The 16,487-nt window shown below is 40.6% G+C and overlaps 2 protein-coding genes across 2 annotated transcripts in view; both read right to left on the reverse strand.

The window, feature by feature from the left end:
• LOC132955319 (ras-related protein Rab-26-like) overlaps nt 1–2,550 on the reverse strand; it is a 36,780-nt gene extending 34,230 nt beyond the window's left edge. Inside the window, exon 1 of the mRNA XM_061028122.1 lies at nt 2,093–2,550. Within this exon, the coding sequence (XP_060884105.1) occupies nt 2,093–2,290 (198 nt within the window). The 5' untranslated portion in view covers nt 2,291–2,550. The remainder of the gene's footprint in view (nt 1–2,092) is intronic.
• A 2,383-nt stretch (nt 2,551–4,933) lies between these two features.
• On the reverse strand, nt 4,934–15,363 carry lmf1 (lipase maturation factor 1). Its single transcript, XM_061028307.1, has 11 exons — nt 15,140–15,363; nt 14,021–14,330; nt 13,447–13,457; nt 12,925–13,073; nt 11,871–11,936; nt 10,869–11,036; nt 10,314–10,494; nt 9,647–9,800; nt 8,343–8,526; nt 7,247–7,359; nt 4,934–5,366 (listed from the first exon to the last, which is right to left on the reverse strand). Exons 1-11 carry the CDS (start codon nt 15,339–15,341, stop codon nt 5,180–5,182), a joined length of 1,725 nt encoding a protein of 574 aa, XP_060884290.1. The 5' UTR covers nt 15,342–15,363; the 3' UTR covers nt 4,934–5,179.
• Nucleotides 15,364–16,487: the final 1,124 nt, after the last annotated feature.

A 16,487-nucleotide genomic window follows, 5' to 3' on the forward strand; every position in this document is an offset into this window, starting at 1 on the left:
AAAGCCCACCTTTCCTTAGCTTTTAGAGAATTCAAACAGTAATCAAACCTTTATAACCTCCTTCAGCATAGGATACACTGGACCATCATGAGATATGACGCCCCACAATTCCTTTCGGCCTCAACATTTAAAGCAACTCGCGCATCCGACCGTTCACTAACATTAACGATGATCGTAAAGTGGAAATGTGGTCGGATTGTCAGAGCAACGAGATCGCCTTTCCCTAAGTCCTTTATGACTTCTCCTAACATCTTTCCTTAACCTCATGACGTTTTCCCCGGGGTTAAGGTAAAGTGGATAGTGAAAGGAGATAGGAGGGACAATTCGAACGCACCCAAGGACACAGAGTGGATTTGGATTGTCCCTCCTATCTCCTTTCACTATCCACTTTACCTTAACCCCGGGGAAAAGGTCATGAGGTTAAGGAAAGATGTTAGGAGAAGTCATAAAGGACTTAGGGAAAGGCGATCGCGTTGCTCTTAGAATCCGACCACATTTCCACTAGGCCACGTAATTATGCGACGGCGGAGGTTAATGACGTGGGTCTGCCGTTGTGAAACGACAATTTTTTCGAAAATGTACTACAAAAAGCGCATCTAAAAATCTTTCCCCTGTGCCTTCTTACCAGTGAAATAATCCTAATAATCAAAAGGTTGGAATTGAAAGAAAAGGAATAAACGCCAGGCTACGAGTAACAAAAGTGAAACAATCAGCTTCCTGTCCACTCAGAAATCAATATCAAAATAAATAGCCTATGAAATTAATTGTTACATTTATGTAAGATATACATAATGTTTTATGCATACAAATGTACAACTGCACAAAACATTCTTAAGTGAATGAAATATGTTGAATAAAACATCATCTGGATAAAAATGTCTCTTATCTTGTGATCTGCGTCACTTTACGATCATCGTTAATGTTCGTGAACGGTCGGATGCACGACTCGCTTTAAATGTTGCGGCCGCAAGGAATTGTGGGACGGCACTATCTCATCTCCTTTGGTAAAGGACGGTCCAGTGTATCCTATGCTGAAGGAGGTTATAAAGCCCACCTTTCCTTAGCTTTTAGAGAATTCAAACAGCTCTTATCATGGCCGACACTTAAATGCTTCCGGGTCATTTCACTCAGTTAGGAAGCTTCCTGAGCAAAAATGACAATTCGAATTCACCCATAGAGAAACACGAGGATAAGAATATTATAAAATAAAACAGGAAACGCTAAAGGCTAAACTCTGAAATAAAGCAATAAAAATGGAAACAAGCAACATGAAGGAAGACAGACAACATAAAACAGGAAATGTATTCTAAACACTGAAATAAACAAAATACAAAACATAAGAACAACTCGTGACAATTTCATAAATAATAGAAACTTCCCCCCACCATTATTCAATGTTATTACACAGACCTACAATGTTCTTGTTTTCCAATATACTGTAGTCTTCAACTTTATATTTGCATGGACTAGAGCAGAGACACATTTCATAGAAACATAAAAACTGAGGACGAATTTACACAAATTAAAAAAATATATTATTGGTAGTGCTACAGTGCAAGTGCAACACTACAAGTGTTTAAATGAAATGTTCTTTAAAGCTTGCTCAAAGGTTCTCGTTACTCACTGTTAATCCACACTATATCTTACTGCTTTCAATCAGATGACAATATAGAAGCCAGTTTTGCTAATGCAAGAAAAACATGATAATGAAAAGATGTGCACTGTGAAACGGAAAATAGACCAGTCAAATTGATATTGCAAATAGTGATTAGACAATAAACGAAATCGTGACTGTGGAAAAATGTGTCAAATTTCAACATATGAAGCAAAAAAGGACTCAAACACTTCCAACTAAACTAACTTCCAAAATGAAAACTACAAGATACGAAGTTAAATGTTGACCTGAAAAGACAAATATCAGAGTGACAACTGATAACACAACAACTCCTGGAAAATGTTAAAGAAAGAGAGCAAATATTGACTTTCAACTTCGAAAAACCAAACAAGAATCACACACTAATGTTCTTATTCAAGGGTTTTAAATTGGCTGCTGTGTCACAGAGGAATGGTCCAGCCTGAAATCTCAGCTCACCTTGAACGCGATGTCATAAAACTCTCCGCTGGTGCCGAGGGACGGTCTGCAGGGATAGACCAGTCCGGAGGTCGGGGCTGCAGCGGCGGCCAACCCCTTCGCCATCCTCCCGCTGTCTCTGCTGCTGCTGCTGCTGCTCGGCGACGCCTTTGGGCTCTTGGAACTCCCTTTGCTTTTCCCTGTCTTCTTCCTGGACATGGTTCTTACAACCTGTTCAGCTCGGGCAATAATGTTAAAGAAACGAGGAGTGGTAGGAAATAAAGAGTCTTTTAGTTGACTTTTGGGGTTGTGCTCGATGCAAATGAAGTTCACCTGTGCGTCAAATTAATTCTGTGCGTAAAAGCTCAAACTGATACGAGCTGTCTCTGAATTCATACAGCTGTTTTCTCGGTGATGCAGCTTGATGACTATTATCTGAGGTCTGGCTCACGATGTAAACAGCTCTCTCTCTCTCTCTCTCTCTCTCTCTCTCCTCCCTCTCTCGTATGGTGATGTGTCGAGCGCAGGGAAGCAGACTTATTTCCTTGCGCTGATACAGAATACCATCCTAGAAATTGTACATTCTGTTGGACTTTGTCAATACCAAAATCAGCAATACATACATACAGAGCTTTTCCCTTTTAAAATGTACCCATAATGGCCTGTCATCATTACAGATCTCTTCTGTAAATGACTGTCTCTGTGTGCAATGTAAAATAGGAGTTGTAGTAATTGAAATGTTGAATAGGTGTTAAGGTGTATTTTTCTTTTAAAGTTTTAGATTTGCACCTTTGCAGACTTTGCATCTATTATAGAGGCTTGACTTCTGACAGCCTCAAATTTACAGCTGCATCACAAGTACCCATCATCCTCTAATATTCAGAAAGCTTCCTCTGGGTATTGTGCACAAGAACTGTAAAGCTGTTAAACAAGAGGCTTTGTTCGGTCTATTAGGTGTGTTGCTTTCATAATGTGGCCGTGCATGATTCACGTAAAGCATTTGGGATTCAATGTGGCTCAAAAACCTGAAGAAAATCTAACAGGTTAGACCTCAGTGGCTGCAGATTATGTGACTGTTGCCCAGCAATAAAATCATGTTCTCTGTGTGAACGAGAGCCCGAATGATAAATCAGCCAGACGATAACGTTGGCCGATATTTGCATTTCCAGGGACTTTTGGTATTGGCTTATTTTATCAGATATGTGCTGACACTACTGGATTTATTCACCAGTTAAAAATCATTTCATTTGAGTTTCATTGTATTAAACGAGCAGTTCTCTTTCACCAGCAGAGGGTGCTATATGGATTATAATGATCATTATCACTCTCCAGAGTGTGAAGCAGTGTTGCATATATATGTTTTCCACAAGTGTTTGATTACTGCATTTGAGGGATCAGTGTGTATCTATCTCTACAAATCGAACATAGATCTAAGAAAGATATCGGTCGATAAGTCAGATCAGATTTTTTTTTCTCTCTAATATCGGTCAGGCCCAGTGTGAACCTTCTGTACTGTGAAAAGAGTTGTAAGATAGAGTATATCCCACACTCCTAATGGACTGAGACAGAGAGGGAGACTGGAAGGACAATTATACTCATTTCATTTATAATATACTCAAAATTCTGGACTATAATACTTCATAGAAAGTGTCCACATTTGTGCTGTCTGTTAAAACGTTTTGTCTGCTCTCATTCATCTTGAGCCCATTAATCCTCTTGCTAGGGGGTCACTCCAGGACGACAATAACCTGATCTGTACGGCGCAACAAAAAGGTTTGATGGGTATAGTAAATGATAAATGGACTGCACTTAAATAGTCTTCCCACAATTCAAAGCACTCTCACCAATGCAGTAATAACCCTATCACACACATACAGTAGATTCACAGCAGAGTCAGATATCAGGGTCTCAGATTCATACGTCTCCATAAGGCTTTTCAGGACAAAATATTTTTGCATTCAACATGTAGAGACACATCTACTACAACTATCAACCCCACTGAACACCTATAGGAGACTTTATAAGACAACTATCTCCATCACCACCACAGTCTGCTAGCCCTTAACTGAGACACTTCAGCCTGTATCGTCAGCATTTTAGTAAACCTCACCATTCTATACAGCCTATGTTTTTATTATGACAAGAGCACGCAGCTGTCTTAGCAAACAAAGTACACAACCTTCATAGTACCAACAAAAGAATAGATAGGCTACAGAACAGCTGATGGACATGGTGGAGCTCAAAAGAGAGAATATTAGGTTTTACAAAATTCAAACCTATTACAGATGGTTTAGCTGCATCTAAAGGGCCCAAAGAAGCTTTTTTTTCATTGGTTTGGAGAAAAAAATATTTTTGTCAGGGGAAATATTTTTGACTTCACATTTAAAGAAGGGTGACATCACATCTACTGGATCAAGATGTCACCAGCATGAAACCAAAACAAACTGCTTTTTGGCACCTCTGCCACAGGCCACTAAAGCCTCCGTTCTCTTCCAGTGACACACCTCCAACCCCCCCTCCATTCACGGTTGCACAAGAGAGTTTAGTGCAAGCGCCGGACAAAATTTTCCTTCGCACGAGCTGCAATTGCTTGTGGCCTAGATTGTTGTGTTAGCGGGCTAATGTTAGCGCTCTTTAGTTAGCTTGTAGCTTCACATTGCTTACGTGACATCCAAATAAGCAGTGAGCATGTTATTCTTCTTTCCTCTGGTGCTTGACTAAAACAGCTTTTATACGCAAGGGGAGGAGCCGGCCGTCCCGTCCATGTAAACACGGCTCAGACAACAACACAGCCAGCGGGACTCGCACTTCTCACTCATTGTAGACACTCCTGAGTCAGAGAGACATTAAAAGAGGATGTACTTGATTTCTGCTTTATTTATGTGTAAAATGTTTCACATTCTTCCATTAACACCTCATTCAATACATTGATTGTGGGAAAATATCAGGACATTTGATATCAGTTACATAAAAGCACTTTTATCACAAAACATGATGTCATCCTTGGTCGTTATTACAACACTTGATCTGAAATGACCGTGTCCACTCTCAACATGTGAGGTCTTCTGATCTCCTCCTGGTACTACAGAATAGTCTGAGTTTGGGGCTTTAGTTCTTGTTGGGTGGCATGTGTGGATGGGGCCAGTTCCTGGACTGAAAGTATCCTCTGAGTCCTTCCAGGTCAACGGGAGGGAAGTAGGCCCCTATGCGTTTTCTTAACCACCACTTCCCCTGCGCCGCGCTGGAACTGCCCGGCTGGCTGAACTTGTATCTGAAATGTTCCCCTCGAACCCACCTGAGCAGGACACAAGAAGGAGTGAAGTAAGAACACAAAACAAAAGACATTTTAATACAAGTTTCTTGTGTCCAAAAGCCTCAATCAGGCAGAGATGATGCTCTTCTCTCCTCTCTGTAATAGTTTTGGAACAGTGTAAATGTAGTGACTATTTTAAAACAAACCTAATATTGTCCAGAGCAGTCACCACTGAGGGGGTGAGATGTGGAAATAAATTATTTCCAGACGTGTGCCTGTGGCGTCCCAACAAACAAATGTCTGATAATCTTTCCACTAGAGTCTTCAATCTGTTTGTTTTAGTTCATGTTCAGGATTCAATGATGTGCATCCATTTCTCATTACATCACGTACACAATAAAACTTAAACAGTAACAAATCAACTACCCAACACGGTCAAAAAACTATATTCCTCCAGATACACACCTGGATCCAATTACCTGGAGCCTCGGCTTTATGCACAGCACAAGCTGAGACTCCACCAAGTGTTCAGTATTGGTATTACACTCAAATACAAATTCACAGTGTGCATTATGGCTCCAACAGTAATGTGCATGGTACATTTTATTTATTTTTTAAGATGTATTTTTTGGGGATTTTTGTGCCTTTTATTGGGGAGATAGGACAGTGGATAGAGTCGGAAATAGGGAGAGAGAGAGAGAGTAGGGAATGACATCCGTACATGGGGCGTGCGCACTAACCACTACACAGCCAGCGCTCAAATTGTCCCTCCACAATTTGTATTGTTACTGCTCTCCAACAGTGCCACTAACACCTGGACACTGAATTCTCTTTGCCTGATTTAAAACTATCAAGCCTTCTCAAGAAAAGGTACGGTAAGCATCCAGGTAAACACATCCCCGGACCATGTTCACCTGTATGAGCTTTTTATAGCAGGGCTGCATAATATGGTTAAAAAAATTAAATGTCCTGTTTTTTTTCCTCCCACCTTTTATCTTTCTGGTGTAACTGATTTGTAATGTGCTCGTGTTTCCTGTTGCTTTGTAAGTCTTTTCTGGCTGCAGGCGTCTTGTGCTACAAGATGTGCAACAAACTTCTCCCACTTGGCTCAGACACTCAGTCAGTGTTGAATATGTTGAAATAAGTAGTTGTGCTGGTGCTTCTATTTCTTGTAACAGACAAACTGCTCTGTCAGTGCATGCTGCTACTAGAAACCATGAGCACTCAGGGAAGCGGTGGTGGATCTGTAGCGAGACAGGACGTTACCAGACTTAAAGTTAAAATGACACTGATACTGCACTGATACTGAAGGAGCCTATGTGAATACCCATCAGTATAAACTAATCACATTCATAAGCATTCATATGCTGGCTTTGCCACGTGACTACAGGAGCTGAGATCGTTACGACAACCTTTGGATGAAAGACGACGGAATTCAAAAAAATAGAAGATACATTTCTCCTCCCAAAGGTTAATCATTGCTAGGTAAAAAATGATTGATATTTCACAAAATAGAGGCTGAAAAGAAAAGGTAGACTTAAGGGTGGGAGGATTTCGATGAGGTCAGTGTTGATAAAGGGTTTCTTTTTTGCTAAATAATGTACTTGTGTGTGACGGATAGCCCAGCAGTCCAGAATTTCCCCTCGGGGATTAATAAAGTATTTCAAAATCAAAAAAAAGAAAGAAAAATAAGTTATTTCACGACCCACATGTACAGAGGCTGTAGTCCTTGAAGCTGGCTGCACAGGTTCACCTCTGTCCTTTTTGCACTTTACCTCATATCATTCCTCACTCTCTCATCCTTGTTTCCTACTCTATCCACTCTCCTCTTCTATAAAAAAGGTAGAAAAGCCACCTCAAATATTTTTTAAACAAAAAAGACCTTGTATCGTTACTGTGATGACTGTTCAGCTCTGTTTTACCTTGGAGTTTCTGTGCCTTGGAAGGGGTTGTGGTCAAGCAAAGAAAGGACCGCGCTGTCATTGGACAGCAGACGTCCTGCTATGTGGATTACCCACTCACTCTGCTCGTAGGTCTGTGTGAAAACAAAGAGGCAGGGTGTTAAGAACAACACAAGGTGATTAAAAGACACAGTGCAGAGGAGGATTTAGAGGCAGAAAGAGACCATAAAGGATACAGATTTGGAAGTCAAATGAGTTAAGTACATGGCAACACTGCCCCCTAGTGGGCAGGCACAATAAGTTCATACTTTCAGTCCTTGAAGGTCACATATTATCATCCTTTTCAACCAGTTTAAATAAGTCTAAGAGGACCCCAAAACATGTGTGTGAACTTTCTTGTTCTAAATCCACTCTGATTCTGTATTTGATCATGTCTATAAACCCCTCTATTTCAGCCCTGCTCAGAACAGGCTGTTTCTGTGTCTGTAGCTTTAAATGCAAATGAGCTGTGTCTGACCACGCCACCTCTCTGGAACTGGATGTGGCTCTGGCTTTCTTGCACTATTCCAGATTGTTTAAGGTGAGAAGGCAGACTCAGAGGGCAGAACAAACACCTAGCTGTGGGAGTGTCACCCACTTGGGGGAGGGGCTACTGCCCTTTGTGATGTCATGAAGGGAAAATCTCCAAACGGCCTGTTTGAGCACATATTTTCTGAAAAGTGGAGCAGGCAAAAGATGGAGAGGATGGACTTTTCTCATAATTGGGGGGGTTTGAACACAGATTAGAGACGCATATAGAAAACCATGTTAAAGTGCATTTTACATAATATGTAAATTTCACTATTATTTTTTGAAACACAAGCCACCAGGACACAGTTGGGAAGAAGAAGTTTGACCTCAAATGGTTCATAAACGCGGTCCAATTTGGTGCTGGGTACAAAAAGAGTAATGCAAAAAGATGTCAACTACTCAATTTTGAGGAAAAAGAGGAAAAATGTAAACTTTCCTTGTCATGATTTGATTCCCCTTTTGTGTCTTCATTAAAAAAACAGTCAGTGTGTAAGTGCCCCCAATCTGTTGTATTTGGCGATATAAATACAGCTGTCGTTCAATTCACCTGGAAAGCAGCAAACCACATGAGCCAGTCTAGTCGGTAGTGGTATGGTGATATGAGGCATGGTCGCTGGTAAACGTCCCCTGGCTTACACAGAAACTGGTACTCCTCCCACACTGCCTCTGGGTCCTTGGGATCAAGGCTTTGAGTGCCCTGGAAAATCACCTCAGTACGCTCCTTGGTAATGCTGGATAGAGGTGGGAAGAGTTAAGGTACAGTTGGTCTAATGATTTGTTAAACAAGATTAAAACGCCTCAAAGCTGATGAGTAGATGTTGGAAGGGACTGGAGTTGATGTCGACATCAAGGCTGCAGGCATGTAGATGACATACAAGATGTTAAGGTTAAGGCTTTAACAGGAACATCGTTATAACCATCCTTTTCTGCATTTTCTTTGACAGCCCCTGTATTTAAAATCATTCTAAAACATATTTATGCAGAAATGTAGGCATCATGTTCTGAAGGGGACTTTGGCCTCGTAGCCACCTAGCGTCTTTTTCTGAGCACCAGCGTCTTAATCAGGAGAGAGCGTATGCAGCAGCAGGCGGCCTCCTGGAGAGAAAGCACAGCGCCCAGCGTCTTTATTTCCGAGCGCTCTGCCTGTTTTCTGCGGCCGCTCCGAGTGCTTTGAGTTGAAAATCTTTCAACTTTTTTTTAGAAAGGCACTGTTGTTGACGTCACCAGCGCTCTTTTTCAAATGTATGATCTCCCCTGTAGTTTTGCCTCCTACAGATCGTGTCGTCTTGTACTCACATCCTCTTTGCTCCATGTCTGCTGCAGTAAAAACTATCTCTAATAAGAAAAACATGCAGTAAAAAGCAAAGGAGCAGTGTCGGTCCTACAGCGACCGTTGTCTACTGACTGTTGTCATGGAGACAGGACGGACGTGCAGAGCTTTTCTTCTCAGAGCACAAACACTTCTTGTCAGACTTCCCGAGTGCACAGCCAGCGCTTTTCTGCCCAGAAAAAAAAACGCTAGGTGGACACTGGGCCGTATGTGTATCTCCATCTCTCTCCTTTTTGTCTGTGGCTCTATTTTAGGGTTGAAAAAACCTTTCATGTCTTACTGGCCCCATCTTCAGCCCCTTAGTTCATATCTGAAAGGAGCCCCTGTCCCTGTAGGTTCCTGAGTTTTTAGCTCACAGGGATAACTTTAAACACATATTTACATCAAAGAACTTCTACTTATTCATTTAAACTTTAACTTGAACATCTTGTGTTGAAACATCATGACAGACAAATAAGAGCGTCACTTTTTTAAGTTTTCTCTCCTTATCCAGACTTGTGACAACAGTCACCGTGCCTTACCTTCCAAAGGCGCCGTACGTGTTTACGATGCGCAGTGGGTCAAAAGAGGTGTTCATCAACTGTTTGGAACTCAACAGGTTCATCACTACAGGAATGCTCAGGAGTCCAATCAGAATGCCCAAAGAGATGTTCACGACCCGACGCACCATCATACCTGTAATACAGTAAACACAAACGGTACACACAAAATCAAAGAGTGAAATGTCATAAAATACAGTAAAGCTAAAGACAACTACTACACAATGTTGTTCTTTCCCTCTTGGAATTAGAAAACAGACAGCTCATAATCACTAGGAGCAGTGTAGAGTTGTAGGGTGATGAGACTGGAAATGACAACATCAGACACACCAGAGAGCCGCTACAACAATGGTGGAAAGTTTGAAGAAAAGTTAATAGATCAAGTCCTCAACAATGATGTGTCATTGCTGTTGCATAGCAACAAACATGCATGCCAAAATAGCTAGCGACAGATCATCTCTACTTCAGTGTTTTAGGCAGTCTGATCTATGTGGTGCTCCCTCTAGAGGAATCCTCCAGTAACACTCTTTGTTCAAAGGCAAGTGTTTGAACATTTAGTTCACGCAGCAGCAGGTTGTCTACGCGTATGTTTGGTTCAAAATAACGTTTAATTAAGCCCTTAGGGTGTTTTGTAGTCATGTAGAAATACCTTTGGTGGGTTTTGGGTTTCTTCCAGCTTTATAGTCATTCTGAATCTCAAAGACTGCCTTTCTAGCTCCACCTCCAGAGTGAAACAAGAAGCCCAGCGACGAGTCGTCAAAACATGCCAGGCTAGGGACAATGGTTAGCCAGTTAAGGAAACTGAGGTTCCCACTCACTATCAGAACCACCTGAAGCACAATCAAAAGAAAGACACACAAGTGTTATAGACCCCTTTATCATTAATCTATTTCTGGGCAGACTGTATTCAGTCATATAAGTATAAGAAGATATTACAGGATTTAAAATGACATGTAGATGTACAGTAAGTCCTCACTTATTTTAAACCAGGCTTAATTGACACACATGAGCTTTAACACTCAATGCTAATTATGCCCAGATGCATATGCTGATAGTTACATCAGCATGTGAAGAGCCTTATATCAGTGATCAGTATCATGATGATGATTCAAGTCTGGATGTGTAGAAATACAAGCCTTCCTCTCAGGATCCATCAGTTTTCCTTATCATCAAGGTCTGGCAGTTGGTGAACAGTGTGACTCACCTGGAACAGAATCTGGATTGCACCATTGACCGTACACATTCTCCTCCCCAAAAAGGTGAAGAACGGAAAGACAAGCTCGATGAGGTGGTTGGACAATGTCTCGAAACGATGAACCCACCAAGGGGAGCGATGCATGTAGTACGACATGGGGTTAGGAACTGGTTGGGTCTGACAAGAAGGAGGAACAAAGTAGAGTAGTTTATATATGTTTCTAAATACAGTCTACTGTGTACAATGAATGTTTTCACTGCTTTACTTTGTCTCAACAATTGTGTCTGCTTCCTGGAAGAAAACTCATTTATGCTGCAACATCTTGGGGGAAATGTTACCTTATCTAAATAAAGATGGAACTTAAAAACTTTAAACTTTAAAAGAAGGCAACCCCACCTATACACACAAAACACTGAGAAGACTCGTACAGAAATGTCCAGTGTGTGTTTTATGTACGAGTCGATGGTTGGTCAAAAACACCCTGTGCAAATACAGAACACGCAAACAATATAAAGCAAAGTGAAGATTATATAAATACTAGAGCCCGACCGATTAATCGGCCAGCCAATAATATCGGCTAATTTTATCACACATATAGTGCAGGATTTATTCATCAGTCAAATAGTATTTCATTTGAGTTTCATTGTATTACAGGAGCAGTTCTCTTTCCTGCTGTCACCAGCAGAGTGTGCTCTATGTTTTACAGCAAACGTTATCACTCTCCAGAGTTTCAAGCCGTGATGCTCATACATGCATAGTCACTTTCCGGTTGAGTGACCATCTTGTCTTCATTATAAATCTTTTCCACCAGTGTTTGATAACTGCATTTGAGCGATCAAAGCAATACATGTGTATATCTATCTCTATATATTAAAAATAGATCTAAGAAAGATATCGGCCAAGATATCAGTATCATATTTTTTTCCCCTCCCCAATATCGATATCAGCCCAAAAAGCCCATATCAAACACATTACATGACACATACACACAGTAACAATCTGTTCACACACCTCGTAGTGGTAGTCCATGCATGTCAGGTCTCTCCAGCATTTGTCCCCTCTGATTTTAATGAGACCCTGAAAAAGACAGAAAACATAAAAACAATACTTTAATACGTATATTTGCTGTAGGTAGAGCCGCCCAGAGCTGCAGGTGTGGCTGTACATTAAGTACTCTGTATAAACAAAGCTACTACAAGTGTTGCTGGAGCTTTTTAACTTTCTAACTCTTTGAAATTTGTATAAGCATAAATATGTGAATATACTGTACATTGAGTTTAGGTAGTTAACAGGAGTGCTCTTAGTAAATAAGAAGTATGATGACACACACAAATGGAGAAATAGTATATGTTATTGACCTTGAAAAATGTATTCAACTATCAAGCAAGCTTCTCACAGAAAGGTCCAACTGTTCAACAGATAAATGCCACTTAAAATGATTGAAGTGTCTGAGAGAGAACTTCCAATTATAGATTCAGCTTAAAACACCAAAGTCTGCTCCAAGCCTGTTCTTCACCAAATAAGTTGAGTAAATAGAGAGCTATCCAGGACTCACTACTGTCAATATTGACACATTAACCCAGAAGGTGGTGGGCACAGATTGTGGAATAAATCAGTCCCTAAACAGATTTAGAAAACCAGGGCACATAATTTAAATCATGAGCTTGGCTGTTGGCTTCAGCTGCTTTCTGTTCTTTGAAATGTACCATCCTGCAGTCACTTGTAGTCCAATGCACGATTACTTTATCCAGCAGGTAATAGACTGAAAACCTGAGGAACCAATGTCTGAAGGCAACACCTTCTCAGACAAAAAGGTAAACAAAAAGAGTGGCTGGTACTGGTGACACCCAGTGTATGAACGAAAGTGTATGAATGTTTGCATTAGAATTATTGTTTTGTTGTGTGGCCAGAAAAAGGGGCATCACTTCAACACGAGGAAATCTGTTTTAAAAAAGTTATATGCACAGTGATGCTCGCTTCCGTGTATTATTGCTTATTATTGTTCGAGCATTTGTGTCCTCTACTTTCAGTAACCTGAAAGATATGCAGCAAAAGTTTCACTCACAGCTCCCAGCATGATGCGAACAATGAGCCACCTGAAGGTCCAGATGCAGATAAGGGGAGGAGGACAGCGGCGGGGAACCTGGGACAGAGTCCACACTGGACATAGGAAGATGGCCAGAAAGCCGGTCTCCAACAGCTGACTCTCCCAACCTGGAGGTATCATCAGAAACAGATTGGTTAACAAGAGGATCGATGGACCAGGATGTGCAAGGAGAAGGATCCCAACAAGGAATGCCTTTTGATGAAACAGTTGATTGTTCACAAAGTTTAATTAAAAATATAGAAAATCAGTAGCTGACGCTTCATTCTCTGACGCCCTTTGTTTGAGCATTGAGGTGTTTTACCTTTTTGCTTTTCAAAATAAACTGAAATGATATCCAAACCTGAGTGTGTCAATGTCTTAAAAGTTTTGCTTAAATTAATCTCTGTGATGTGGAGGGGGAAAAGGCAGCAGTCCTGGACATTAAGGGGGGGGGAGGTTGAAAACTGCGACGACTGATGTGGACCCATTGTGTTCACTTACCAAAGGAGTACCTAGAAGAGAGAAAAAAAGAAATCATCAATACCACACTAGAAAACAACTTATCTATTTTTAGTGTGCGGGGACGGAGTCAGTCAAACATTAGTTGGCAGAGAATGTGAGGCATGTTACTTTGGGTAGGGAGCTCAAAAAAGGTATTGAGACTTGACCCTGACCTAAGTTTAAAAGAAGTTATGTGGGGAGGCTGATGATGAGGAACTCCAAATCCTTAAACCAAAATAAACAAATCCAGATTCTGCCTGTTTGTCTCAAAGACTATCAGAATCTAGATTTTTTTGATTTTGGTTTAGGGGTATTATAATTTGCTTATAAAATTATTTATTTATTCCAATTCTATTTGTGCTTTGTCATTATTGATATGTGGTGAAAGTCTTTTTTGTCTTAATAAAACCTTGTCTATCAGGTAAACCCTTGTGTCCCTGGTATTGATTTTTGGTCTCTTACATGCAGCTTTGAGAAATTTCTTTCACACGTACAAAAACACACGTCTTAAAGCTTCACATTGACCGGTACATAAAAGTGTTGGGTTTATTGTGCATGTATTACCCAGACTCACCACAGCTGTCCCACGTTGACCAGGGAGTGGTAGAGCACCCACAGCGTAACCATGATCACCATATTGGCCATTCCCGTCACCAGGACGAACGCCGACAGTGCCATCCCCAGCAGAGCGAGGCCGTCCAGGTTGGCATCCATGTCGCTCCAGTCAAGCAACCAGAGGATGGATGGCGTGTACGCGAAGGCCGCCAAGCCTATCTTACCCCCGACATAGCGCTTCACGCTGTTGAGGTAGCTCTTGCAGGGCAGCAGACCACGTTCCCCTATCAGCTGCTTGTTCTGGTTGTAAGCCACGCTGAACGCCACCACTACCGAGAAGACAGGAGACAAGATTAAAATGATACACAATCAGAAATATCATTCACTGCTCAGTTTTATGTACATATTGTTCCAGACTCTGTGTGTGTACTTTAAGTCTGGCTTTTGTTTACTTTCCCCTGACTTCATCAAGCTGTTTTGTGTAAGCAGCTGAGGGGGTTATCGATTAACAATACAGCAACACATGACATGAATTAAAGTCTTTTCCTCTTTTTAACATGTTCAACGTGGTCAGAGAACTCCCACAAGGTGTGCATGATAAATTCCTGGTTGGTGATATTTTGGTCAGGCTATCAAGGCAAAGCTGAAGCCTGTTAGATATTGAGAAACACAACTACTTCATGCAGACAGTGCGTACTATTTGCTGCTTAGAGACAGGTTAGACATGATAACAGGATAGGTTAGATTGAGTCACAGTGAACTTCCCTGTTTGTTTTATCTGCATTTTGTTTGCAGTGAAAGTGAAGGTGAGACTCCTTCATGTATCTTCTAGGTGTCTTCTGCATTATTGAATGGTGAGAGTAGACCTCAGCATAAACAGAGGACACTGATAGGATGTATCCTTACAGCCCCCCCCCCCCTCCAACACACACAAATATTAACAGAATGGTTTAAAGGTTTAAGTCAATGTTTTTAATATGAAGGAACAACTACTTTTTCACTGCAGCACTAAACAATGTTAATGTTATTCTTCAAGACGTAAATACGGATAGACTTTATCCCAGCAATGACTCCTTATTCCTTCCTAACAGAGTGAAACCCTCAACATGTCAACATGTCAACATGTCAACATGCTTACAGTAAATAAAGGAGACTGAGCGCAGCAACACGATACGTGTGAGCCAGTAAGTCCCTTTCTGCAGCGGCTGTAGTCTCTTTTCTTTCTCTTTGTCTTCTCCATCTTCTTCACTGCTGTCCACAGACTTTGTCTCTGTCTTATTGTTGCCAACATGTCTTTTCCTCACAGAGCTGCTTGAACTGTCACTTGTAGAGGCCGCCATGTTTAGGGACCTTAGGGTCACGTTACTAAACACTTCTTCTTCTTCTTCTTGTTTAACGGTAGTTTGCATCCATCATGTTGGTGCTTTACCGCCACCTTCTGTTGCGGAGTTTTGGTCCTGAATCTGGACTTCCTTAATCACAATAATAATAATAATAATGATAATAATAATAATAATGATGATGAAATAATAAATAATAATAAAAACATTTAAAGAAAACCCAACATTATATCAACAACCTTCACCTTCCACTTTCACTACACACCTATACTATTTAAAATGTCCTATACCACCCCTACACCCAACTCCTACTTATACATGCCCTGTGATTTTTTTTTTAGTTTAGATTTTTTAGTAGCAAAATATGTGTATTATCTTCATAACCCAGGATATGTTAAGTGTGATGTTAATTTATTATAATTTATTTCCGTGAACTTTCACAGATTTGCAAAAAGGTCTTTGTTCACACAAAAAAAGAATGCACCAGACATTTCTTTTTGTTTATTTAACTAATGAATGATTTGATATTCCTGCATGAAGGTTTAAACTTTTATTTGATACGGTGATTTAAATCTCTACATTGAAGTTCAAGGATGACATTTTTCCAGTTAGTGATAAATTCATTTAGTTACAGAAGCACTCTATCTAGTGGATAAACTGGTGTTACTGCACTTTTCCTAAAGCACTGCATTTACACAAGTTTCAGATTTTAAGGGGATATAATAGATCTTCTGCTTTAGTTCAACTTGCGTGTTTTATCTTTTACCAAACTGAATGCTAAAATCAAGGAATAACATCACTATAAATCAACGCATGAAAAACAAGACTGTTATAAAAAAAAATCTGTGTATGTGCATCCCTTGTGACTATAAATGCTGTGGAATGGATACTTAATTGCTGTTTAAAATTAATACAATATTAAATAAAACACATTACCTATTATTAGTGATGAGAAGAAGGACATGCATGAAAAATAAGCTTGTAGTAAACCAGATTGATCATTTCATTTGATCATTTTGGGGCAGCTGTGGATCAGTGGTAGAGTCGGTCATCTCTCAAACCTCGATCAAACCTCTGCCATCAGTGTGTGAATGTGTAGGTGTGACCTGAGGTGTAAAAGCACTTTGAGTAGTCAGAAGACTAAAA

Source organism: Labrus mixtus, chromosome 21 (assembly GCF_963584025.1).
Source record: "Labrus mixtus chromosome 21, fLabMix1.1, whole genome shotgun sequence".
Classification (NCBI taxonomy): domain Eukaryota; kingdom Metazoa; phylum Chordata; class Actinopteri; order Labriformes; family Labridae; genus Labrus; species Labrus mixtus.

Excerpts from the sequence above, each read along its gene's own strand:
- lmf1 (XM_061028307.1), bottom strand. The coding sequence starts at position 15,341 with ATGGCGGCCTCTACAAGTGACAGTTCAAGCAGCTCTGTGAGGAAAAGA. Across the intron at positions 14,331-15,139 it reads CTCAGTCTCCTTTATTTACT|TGGTGGCGTTCAGCGTGGCT; the intron begins GTAAGCATGTTG and ends TCTTCTCGGTAG. Across the intron at positions 11,937-12,924 it reads TTCGCATCATGCTGGGAGCT|GGTCTCATTAAAATCAGAGG; the intron begins GTGAGTGAAACT and ends TGTCTTTTTCAG.